The 10,523-nt window shown below is 46.6% G+C and overlaps 2 protein-coding genes across 5 annotated transcripts; one reads left to right on the top strand and one right to left on the bottom strand.

The window, feature by feature from the left end:
• Positions 1–159: 159 nt before the first annotated feature.
• Positions 160–4,000, bottom strand: LOC144201276 (choline-phosphate cytidylyltransferase A-like). The gene is made up of 9 exons (XM_077723772.1): positions 3,679–4,000; positions 2,374–2,481; positions 2,016–2,115; positions 1,826–1,942; positions 1,504–1,655; positions 1,359–1,437; positions 1,151–1,293; positions 893–1,081; positions 160–806 (listed from the first exon to the last, which is right to left on the bottom strand). The coding sequence occupies exons 2-9, from the start codon at positions 2,479–2,481 to the stop codon at positions 621–623; spliced, it is 1,074 nt and encodes a 357-aa protein (XP_077579898.1). The 5' UTR covers positions 3,679–4,000; the 3' UTR covers positions 160–620.
• Positions 4,001–4,041: 41 nt separating this feature from the next.
• Positions 4,042–10,450, top strand: LOC144201274 (dynein, cytoplasmic 1, intermediate chain 2a-like). 4 transcript variants are annotated; one of them, XM_077723765.1, is made up of 17 exons: positions 4,042–4,419; positions 5,051–5,159; positions 5,235–5,343; positions 5,828–5,963; positions 6,519–6,581; positions 6,814–6,935; positions 7,036–7,125; positions 7,279–7,441; positions 7,524–7,623; positions 7,691–7,816; positions 8,046–8,192; positions 8,259–8,372; positions 8,657–8,790; positions 8,861–9,005; positions 9,329–9,469; positions 9,532–9,657; positions 9,809–10,450. In XM_077723765.1, exons 2-17 carry the CDS (start codon positions 5,052–5,054, stop codon positions 9,908–9,910), a joined length of 1,926 nt encoding a protein of 641 aa, XP_077579891.1. In that variant the 5' UTR covers positions 4,042–4,419; position 5,051; the 3' UTR covers positions 9,911–10,450. The 4 variants fall into 4 exon arrangements, with proteins under 4 accessions (XP_077579891.1, XP_077579893.1, XP_077579892.1 ...); XM_077723766.1 differs by having other exon boundaries at positions 4,043–4,419; positions 5,879–5,963; XM_077723767.1 differs by lacking the exon at positions 6,519–6,581.
• Positions 10,451–10,523: the final 73 nt, after the last annotated feature.

Below are 10,523 nucleotides of genomic sequence, written 5' to 3'. Positions count from 1 at the left end.
AACTAGTTGGCTGCCAATTATGTTAACAGACTAAAATTGTCAGTGGATTTGTGGAATTAGCTTCACTTTTCCATGAAATTTAAAGCCATGTGTATAGAATGGCTTCTTATCAAACAGTTAAGGAAAAGTTATTTTCTTGAAAATAACAAAACAATACTCTTTACAAGTTTTGGAACTTTTTTAATGCTTTTAAGTGTGGTACATTTTATCCCCCATGTAATATTTTCCTTTTTGATATCATAATTCATTGCGATATACGTTTAATTCATTTAAATTGGTCGGAAAGCTCAGGTCTTGGGGCCACTGACGGCCCTAGACGTCCAATCCATTTTGAGTGGGAGGGGTGGATGAACAGACATTTGTAAATTGACATATATAATATATACATATATATAATAGATGCATTTAAAAAGTCACGGGCAATCTAAAATAATTCTAATTTCTAAAACAAATTGTAACAAAGGTATAATCAAGACAATTTATACTAAGTATTCTTATTGTTTAAAAAGAATGAAATATGACTAATTGATTGGACGTCTAACGCCGTCAGCGCATTAAGATGACGAGCCAGGCTATTTAGGTGGATGGGAGTGTGCTGGAGGGAAAAAGTAGGCGGGGTCCTAGTTGCGCTCGTCTCGCTCGTCGTCGTCTTCATCGTCGTCATCTTCCTCGCTGCTGACCAGGTAGCCTCGCGCCCCACTGTGGTGCGGCGGCGAGCGTTCCTCGCGGGCGGGACTGCTGCTGGGACTCTGCCGGGGGCTGATGGCTTGCAGCATGCGACCTTTGCCCTCTTTCAGCATGTGCTTCTGCACGGTAGACAATGGCAACATGACTTTTGTCATTCCAGTTAACTAGCTAGGAAATTGCAAGAAATTCAGTGAAAGCATCCTACCAGAGCTCCCTCCGGCCCGAACATCTGCAGGAAATTTCCGATGAACTCCCTGGACTTCTCCTCCCACTTCTGGATAAGGTCAATGCTCTTTTCCTCCACCTTGAGCACAAACTCCTTGCTCTTCTCCTCCACGTCTCGTACTTTCCTCTTCACCTTGTCCACGCGCTCCTGCAGGTGGTACTTCTTCTCCTGGGAAAAAGACCACAAGTGTTAACCTTGACCTTCTCGACGAGGAGAAAGCCCCGCCCCTTTCCTCACATTGATGAAGCTGACGTTGAGCTCCTTGGCCGTGTAGCCTCGCTGCAGGTTCCTGCGCACGTACACGTCATAGTCGCGGACGATGCGCGTGATGATATCCGAGGTGGAGATACCTTCCGTCCGCTGGGTGGGCGCAAACATGCCTGCGAGAGCGCCGCGTAGCCATCACCCCGAAAGCTCGCCATTTTGAGAGGTGGCTCTCACTCACCCGCTTCCTTGATGTGCTTGTAAACGTCGTCGCTCCCCGCCGACGAATACGGAATGTCGTCGTGGGCCACAAAGTCGATCTGGACAGACGTGTTGGACGGATTAAAGGCCAGCACAAACGAGATGGCAGCTCGCCGCCAACTCACGCGGTGCTTGGCCAGGAACTCCGGCGACAAAGTCCAGGGAGCGTTGCGCACCACCTCGTCCACGTAGCGACAGTGGCGGATGGCGTCGTAGCGCTCGTCTTCGTTCATGACCGTGAAGCCCTTGAACTTGTGCGTCAGGTCGTCGCTGCACACTTGGACAAGAAAGTAAAAGATTCATTTTCTCAACCGCTGATCCTCGCAGGGGGGTGCCGGAGCCTATCGAAGCTAACTGCTCAACCAATCATAGCTAGATTTGGGCAATTTAGAGTGACGTATGACCGTCATTTATTTGGATTTTTTTTTGTCCGTCCACCTGACTTACCTCCAACGATGAGATGCGTATTGGGAAAGAGGCATTTTGCCTGCATGAGAGCCCGAGCGTGCCCCGAGTGGAAAACGTCAAAGATTCCATCGGCGTAAACCCGCACTGGTCTTTCCGCTGGAAGGAAAAAAAAACAAAAAGACATTTGTGCGTTGGTGAAAATGATAATGGCAAAGCCACTTTGACTCACGTGGCGTCCCCCGCTTGGCGTCCTCCATGCAAACCCTCACGTAGGGTCGCGCGTTGGCCGGCACCAACTCGTCGGCAAAAGGCGCCGGATGTTTCAACCCCTGAAAAAGAACATTTATTCTTTCAGTGATGCATACTTGTATTCAAATTTCAATTCAGGATACAAATTTTGATGCTAATTGAGTTAGCCTTCTATTGTATAGCCCACCATTGAATTGAATGCTTTTCAATTTACATTTGTTAGCCTCAAGCTAGCACTTTTCCTTCTTTGGTTCCATACGCTGGCAAAGTACGACAAACTTACTGGGCACCTTGAACGTAAATAGGCGTCCAATCCATTTGTAGCGGTGACTACTCACCACAGTGCATCTGGGGATTTTGCCTATCCTTTCTCCCATCTCGCCATCCACGTTGGAGACATCTCGTTTCCTCTTTCTGGACTGAAGCGTCACGCTGGTGCTTTGCATCTGGGGTAGAGGTGAAGGAAGACCAGGCGTTGAGACAGCTGGCCTACCGACCGACCGCTAACGTCACGTGTCGGCGCGCAAAATTAGCGGTGAAAGTGCGCGTGTGTTGTTGTGCTTATTGTCTCGCTATGAGCTCACAGTCAGCTGAGCGACCTTGGCTAGCATTTCCTAACTCATTGGCCGACATCCCATCCTTTTAGACTGGGAAAACCTGGCAACGCCCACTGATGAGTTAATGAGTCATTGCATGTTTTTTTTTCCCAGCCTTAACTCACAATGACTCACTTTTAGTTCACTCATGTTTAGTGAACTTATCTCCATAGATCACATGCAATTTATTTCTGATCAATTGGGAATTAGTCCCACTTTAGCATAGTGAACTCATTCATTTTCTGAACCACTCATCCTCACAAGCCTCGCGGGGGGTGCCGGAGCCTGTCCCAGCTAACGACCCTGAATGGGTGGCCAACCAATCACAGGCCACAATTTAGAGTGCATGATTTGCAATGTGGGTGGAAAGTGGAGTACCCAGAGGAAACCCACGCTCACAATTCATTCATTGTAGATAATTGAGTTTCTCCATAGATAGAAAAATGTGCTGTTCGCCCCGTGCGTGCGTGGCCAATCCGGTTTAACTGCATGATTTGGGATCTGTCGGTGCCAGCCAATGTCCCCGTGTCACCTTCTCAGTTAAAACGGATTGGCCTTCTATGAGTGATCAACTCAGTCCCTCTCACAGGATCAAACACCCACGTGATTGGACGTCCATGGCTGTCAATGGCACTGAAATAGTTGGAAAATAGGTGGCAAGATTTCTAGTAAGGACTGTGCATTTGGGATCTTTTGGAAAACCACTCTTTTTACGTTGTAGAAAAAATATGTAGTACATTTGGCTATTTAATTTCTACGCCAATGGGAATGCAGTTAAACTTCCGTCGTTGTCTCCAAACAGGCTCAACTCAAGTCAAGCCTTTTATACGCCCACAGTTGCTAGAGTGTCCAAAATGTTACGCTAGGACATGCAGACTATTTTTAAAACTGGTCTCAAGGTGAAGATCAGCTGAACTGGTGACCACCAGCAGATAGCAGTAACACTGGTTTTGCAGCTTTGTGCCTCTTACAAAAACAAAATCCTCTCAACTTGTTAAAAGAAAATAATACACGTACACTTATTTTGTGATGCTAGCGTGTGCTTACTTTTGACTTTTGTCCGATGGGCTACTTGTTGGTTTCTTCGGTGTCCTCCACCCCGGAGCGAAAGCTGTCAGGCTAGCAGCCGCTAGCTGTCAACTTGTTAGCTTCTCGAGCGGATACAAGTTGGAACAATTGTTCCCCGGGCGGCGGCGCACTGCTACGCCCTGGAACTCGCTGTGCTTGGGGCGGAAGGGTGCATGGAGCGAGGGAGGGAAGACACGCGATTTGACGGAACGGCTCGTAGCGGACGGATTGTACTACAACGCTGACAGGTCAACGATTGGGGGAACTACAAAAGTGACACGGTCTGAAAACGGAAGTGCTTTGGGATCACTTGCATTTCCGGGGAACTGCTGCCGCTTAGCGTACGAATGGGTCATTGAATCTCACAAATCGAGGTCGTTATGATCCCAGCTTGCACTTTCGACTTGGTTCACATATAGAGCGGTCTTTGGATTTAATATATGAAAACAATTGCTATACATATTTAAATTCATCTCATTGCAACGTGACACATTAAATTATTGAATTGTTTTTACTGCCTAGACACAACGTTTCCAGATTTTGCCAATAGGTAGCGACAATCGTTGATTTGCTTAGTTGGGAAGCGTCGAGGAAGAAAACAGGAGCGGCTGGGCGGTGTCTTCCAATCTAGTTTCCAGCATCTTCACATCTCTCCTCTTCAGGATTAACGCCAACAAAACCCGACTCCTTTGTCGCCGGACTGTTGAACCTGGACGTCAGGTGTTTATATCTTCACAAATCTCTCCCTTGCACATGTTTTGACGACTTTAAACAAAATGGTGCGGTTGCGTTTTTCTCATTTTCCTGAAGCGGCCCTCCATTATTAGCATGCTAACCTAGAGCTAGCAGCTGGTCAAGGCTGTCAATCAGGCATTTAATGAGATATAAACATGCGTTGCTTGTTCACCACCCTTCGGAAAACATTCGCGTGTCGTGCTGTAACAACTAAAACTTCACTCAAATTTAATATAACTTACATTTGTCACTACCGGTATTGTTATTTTTACTTATACAGACAGTGTGGAGCATCTGGGTCATAGCGCGCAACACTGACGTCATTGATTGACAGGAGTCACTTTCGTACATGATGATAACCTATCTAATTTTAGTTTTAATTTCTACGCCGTTGCTGTTTTCCATCCTGGGTATTTTGAAAGGGGTTCATTCTATTTAAAAACAACGCCCATGATCAGTCATGAGCAAACACAAAGAAAACATTGTAATGAGTAATGTGACGGGCCCTTGGCCACTACTTCTCTCTTCTGGAAGAATTCCAGTTAACTATGAGTTGTTGGTTAACCCCTGGAAAAAAGACTAATAATCATTATGAAGTGCTGCCGTCTTTTCGCAGAATGTCTGACAAAAGTGAGCTGAAGGCCGAGCTGGAGAGGAAGAAACAACGCATCGCCCAGATTCGGGAGGAGAAGAAGAGAAAAGAGGAGGAGAAGAAGAAGAAGGATGTCCGTTGACTTGAGCACGTGGCCCGAAATGAAGGCCAAAGTGTTTCCTGACTTTTGTCCAATTTTCCCCGGCAGGGCGACTCCAAGCGCGACGTCGGGGCCGACGACTCGGACCTGGAGAAGAAGAGGAAGGAAGCCGAGGCTCTGCTGCAGAGCGTCGGCATCGCGCCCGACGTGCAACACGGTACACGCAGCGCCAAAACATGTGCAAAACTAGCATGCTCCTATTTTTATTGGCTGTAGCGGTACCTTGACTTACGAGTGTCCCAATCTTTTGCATTCTTTTGTTCTTGCTAACAACTCGTTTCTTTTTTATATTCAACCTCGTCTATGTGAATCTTGTTTATTTTGAACCAAACGATAATACCTAAATGAATAACTCGCAAGTCAAAGTACAACTGCATTTTTGCCAATTTCCCTGCGGCTTTAACAAACTCTTCTGGTTTGACTTGGGCTAAGTTGCGTCTCCCCCACTTTCACCACTCACAATATTGACCATTTTGGGCATGACACTTCTACTACGCCTGCCTATCATTTATGTTCATTCTCTCTTCTCTTCCCTATCTGGGTGTGTATGCGTTTGTGTGTGTGTGTGTGTGTCCTCGCTTGCATGCTTGGCTCATCCTCCCCGCCACCGCCATCCCTAAAAAAACCCACACCAACCACAGCTCAGCCCCTGAGGGTAGTAACAGAGGATACCTGTCTATTTCACTACCTAGTCCCCGCCCCCATGTCTCCCTCCAACAAATCAGTGGCCAGCGACGCGGGAAGTCAAGATTCCGGCGACGGAAACGCGGGACCCAGGTTTGTCTTTCTTCATCCAGCAGACACTTTATTAACTAGACCAAAGGGGGTTAAAGGTGGGCCGGGTTAGGCTTATATATTATTTTTGAACTAAGACCACAAAAGGAAAAAAAATGGATTAATATCATAATATAAAAATGTTATATGCTAATTTTTCAGTATTTACCTGGCAATTAACCACAAATGAATGCCTGTTTGAAAAAAAAAATCTCATAAATTGGATTTATTATGTTGATAGTATTTTCTTCTATTCTATGATCACTGTGTTTTGGCATTGTAAAAAGCAAAAGAAAACAAAAGTTTGCACCCCCCGCCCGTTTTCCACAGCAAAATAGCTAACGTGGCTTAGCATGCACGTAGCAACCGCTGAATTCTTTGCCTTTAGCAGCCCGCCAATGTTGACTGCATTAACACGCACTTGTTCTCTCCCTTTTCTTCCTGTCACCACCGACTCACCTCTTTTGACCGTGTCCATCTCGTGCGATCGCTTCCGTCCCGTCGTCCCGTTTCTCTGTCTCTCGCTAACGCCGTGCGCTGCTGCTTGGGCCCCTTAAGGACATTGCATTGGGATCCCGACCCATCTACTCTGCAACTCCACTCCGAATCTGAGCTGATGGGGTACTTCTCCTCCTCTTCTTCTTCCTATTCCTCCTCTTCCTCCTCATCCTCCTCCTACTGGCCTCTTCTAATTTCCTTCTCTAGTCTCCTCTTCAAACTGTCCATCTATGTTAGAGTCTTAGTAATATCTCTGTAAGCCTTCATGATCATGTTTCACCTCCTGTCAAGTTCCCTCCTATTAGTCCCCTTTTGTTGCACCCGTGCATTCACGTGCGCCATCTTGACTTTGCAGGCGCAGCGCCGCCAGGCTGGCCATGTCCAAAGTGACCCAAGTGGACATCGTCCCCAAAGAAATGGTCTCCTACTCAAAAGAAACGCAGACCCCGACCGCGGCACACGCCGATCAAAAAGCAGGTTAGAAAATGCAGTCGGTGTTCAACAATCTATGTTAAAAATTACTGCTATCCATAAAAAAATACTGTATTTATCAAACAATTTCATTTGCTTTGTGCAGACGAGGACGAGGATGATGAGATAATAGCGCCCCCTGCGGCCGAGGACGCCCAAGAGGAGAAAGAAGACCAAGGGGACCAACAAGAAGAAGGTACAGTAATCCCTCGATTATCATGATTAATGTAGACCAGACATGGCCGTGATGAATGAAAAACAGCAAAGTTCCACTCGAATCCAAATGACGCCTCGTGGAAAAAAAACCCCAATCAAAAGTAGGATGACCCGCGTTTGCCCTGGTGCCCAGATACCCCCAAAGAGCTGACGGAAGAAGAGAAACTGCAAGTCCTGCACTCCCACGACTTCCTGGCCTTTTTCGAGCGAGGCAGCAGGATCGTGGAGCGAGCCCTGTCCGAACAGGTGGACGTCTGCTTCGACTACAGCGGCCGGGATCTGGAGGACAAGGAGGGGTGAGCCACAACAAGTGCCAAAGAAAATGGCGGACGCCGGGCAGACGCCACACCGCCTAACTTTTTCCATCTGTCGCCACAGGGACCTACAGGCTGGTGCCAAGCTGCTCCTGAACAGGCAGTTTGCTGATGAACGCTGGACCAAAAACCGGATGGTCACCTGTCTGGACTGGTCCCCTCAGGTACATATAGTAGAAAAAAACACACATGCATGCAAATCCACTTCTCTAACAAGGTCCCTCCCACCAGTTCCCCGAGCTGCTGGTGGCCTCCTACAACAACAACGAGGATTCTCCTCATGAGCCCGACGGAGTGGCGCTGGTCTGGAACATGAAATACAAGAAGACCACGCCAGAGTATATCTTCCATTGCCAGGTAGAAAAAACAAGTACTTCCGAAATTAATTGGTTCCAGAATTTTTTTCGTAAGTGGAGCAGTACTTTATATGTAAATTCCATAATTAGTTCCACGGTCCTCTAAAAAAAAACTACCAACTCAACCTTTAAAAATGATCAGCCTCCCAATTTTGTATGAAAGTGAAAAAAAATGATCAGAAAATTATTTATTCATGTAATTAACTGAATAAATTATTTTGCGTCCTCAGTCGGAGGTGATGTCGGCCGGCTTTGCCAAGTTTCACCCCAACCTGGTGGTGGGCGGCACCTACTCGGGGCAGATCGTGCTGTGGGACAACCGCAGCAACAAGCGGACCCCCGTCCAGAGGACTCCATTGTCGGCTTCGGCGCACACGGTGAGTGAGGCTCGACAAAATCCGCACTTGAGCGTACGTACTTGACGGAGGACTGTGTGGAAACAGCACCCGGTGTACTGCGTCAACGTGGTGGGAACCCAGAACGCCAACAACCTGATCAGCATCTCCACCGACGGAAAGATGTGCTCGTGGAGCTTGGACATGTTGTCCCAACCGCAGGTACCAACCCTTTGCTAGTAAAAACTTGTCTCGTAAATTTACCGTTGTTACTGTGGTACCAGTTGTTTTTTTGTAATATAAAAACTCAATACATTTAAAAAAGTCTATTGAAAATATCCAATTAAAAAAAAAAGATAAATTAAACATGAAATATAGGGAATATTTACATTTCTTCAGATTATTAGTTTTTAATTATTTTTTTATGAACAATCCATTCAAACTAGTGCTAATGACGATTGAAGTGCCTAATAATAGTTTCCAATTGCGCTCTTTCCGCTGGACAGGACAGCCTAGAGCTGGTGTTCAAGCAGAGCAAGGCGGTGGCCGTCACCTCCATGGCCTTCCCGTTGGGCGACGTCAACAACTTTGTGGTGGGCAGCGAGGACGGCTCGGTCTACACGGCTTGCCGCCACGGCAGGTGGGTCTCACTCCACGGAATGCCAAATACCGGATACTCGGCCTTTCAATGCTCTCTTCCCCCCTGGCAGTAAGGCGGGCATCACCGAGGTCTTCGAGGGCCACCACGGCCCCGTCACGGGTCTGAGCTGTCACACGGCGGCGGGACCCGTGGACTTTTCTCACCTTTTCATCTCCTCGTCGTTTGACTGGACCGTCAAACTTTGGAGTACCAAGGTCAGTCCAACTACATTTAACCCCATACATTCTCTGAGCCATCAAAACCCTTGCAAATGAAAAAAAATGCATTAAAAATGTAGCTTCGTGCGACAACTATTACTAATGATATTTTTTCAATTGCATACAGTAATTTTAATGTCAATTTATGACTTAAAAACGAATTGTACTTTTCTAATGACAACAAAGGAATTCAATTTTAATGCGCTTACTGAATATAATCATGTAATTTTTTTATGTCGAATCAAAAATATTTTTGGGGATTTATTGGTAGAGTTAAATGTCGGTGACAAATAACTAACCTACATAACGCCCACACGCAGAGCACTCGCTCGCTGTACTCCTTCGAGGACAGCTGCGACTACGTGTGCGACGCCATGTGGTCGCCGACGCACCCGGCGCTTTTCGCTTGCGTGGACCTAGCCGGCCGTCTGGACCTGTGGAACCTCAACAACGATACGGAAGTACGTGGCCTCCATCGCCGTCCGTCGCCTGCCCGCCTCCGCGCTCACCTTTTGCTCTTCAGGTTCCCACCGCTAGCGTCTACGCGGAGGGAGCGCCGGCGCTGAACCGCGTGCGGTGGGCTCACTCGGGGAAAGAAATCGCCACCGGAGATTCCGAGGGTCATGTGCGGGTGTACGACGTGGGAGAGGTGAGGGAAAGGACGTGTGTTTGACTGTAAAATTCAGCCTTTTCTAGGACTCTTAATACTTCTAATCTATACTTTCACATTAAATACTATACATACATTTCTAGTCTGAAAAATATGAATTTGTTTTCATTTTGTTTTGATCTTTTTTCAGCAAATTTGCGTGCCCAAAGCCGACGAGTGGACGCGTTTCGTCCGGACGCTGGCCGACATCAACGAAAGCAGAGACGAAGCCGAAGAGCTGGCCAACGTTTGACCCCAGTCGACCTTCGACCCATTGGAATTCAGTACACGCCGCCGCCGCTTCTTTCCCGCTCGCGAAATCCCCCGTACGTCGAGCGTTAGAATATTCTCGACCACTTTAGATGTTTTTGTCCACGTTGTTCCCTTTTCGAGTTCCGTTTTTAGAGGGACCGGCGTCCCTGGCAACAGAAATCGGGCGGAAAAATATAGAAGGAAAATTTGGCTGTCCATCCAATGAAAAAATTCCGGGCCTCCATCAATATGCAAACGTTTGTACTCGCTCGCACCTTTATACTACTAACATTTTATGGTTTGGAAAGTTTATGAAAGTGTGTTACTGGCAATAGGCTTCTTTTTAAAAACCATATTTTTGCGTTCTATTTTTAACCCCTGCGATATTTATTATTTATTCCGGTGCTTGCACTTATTTAAAATAGCTCTTCTTACAAAGGCTGCTTTTTATTAAAAGTTAGCGTAGCATGCGCAAGTTAACACTAAGTTTTTCAGCCTCAATTTTGAAGATGTCATTTTTATAGCGACGTTTAACAACGATCCCTAACAGAATGATGTTCTGAAACCACCGTTCACTTGAAAAAAAAGGTTTTGTATTTAAATATGAAACCATT

Source organism: Stigmatopora nigra, chromosome 9, assembly GCF_051989575.1.
Source record: "Stigmatopora nigra isolate UIUO_SnigA chromosome 9, RoL_Snig_1.1, whole genome shotgun sequence".
Taxonomy (NCBI): domain Eukaryota; kingdom Metazoa; phylum Chordata; class Actinopteri; order Syngnathiformes; family Syngnathidae; genus Stigmatopora; species Stigmatopora nigra.
Note: the sequence above shows the minus strand (reverse complement) of the source record. Positions and strands in the feature narration are given on the sequence as shown.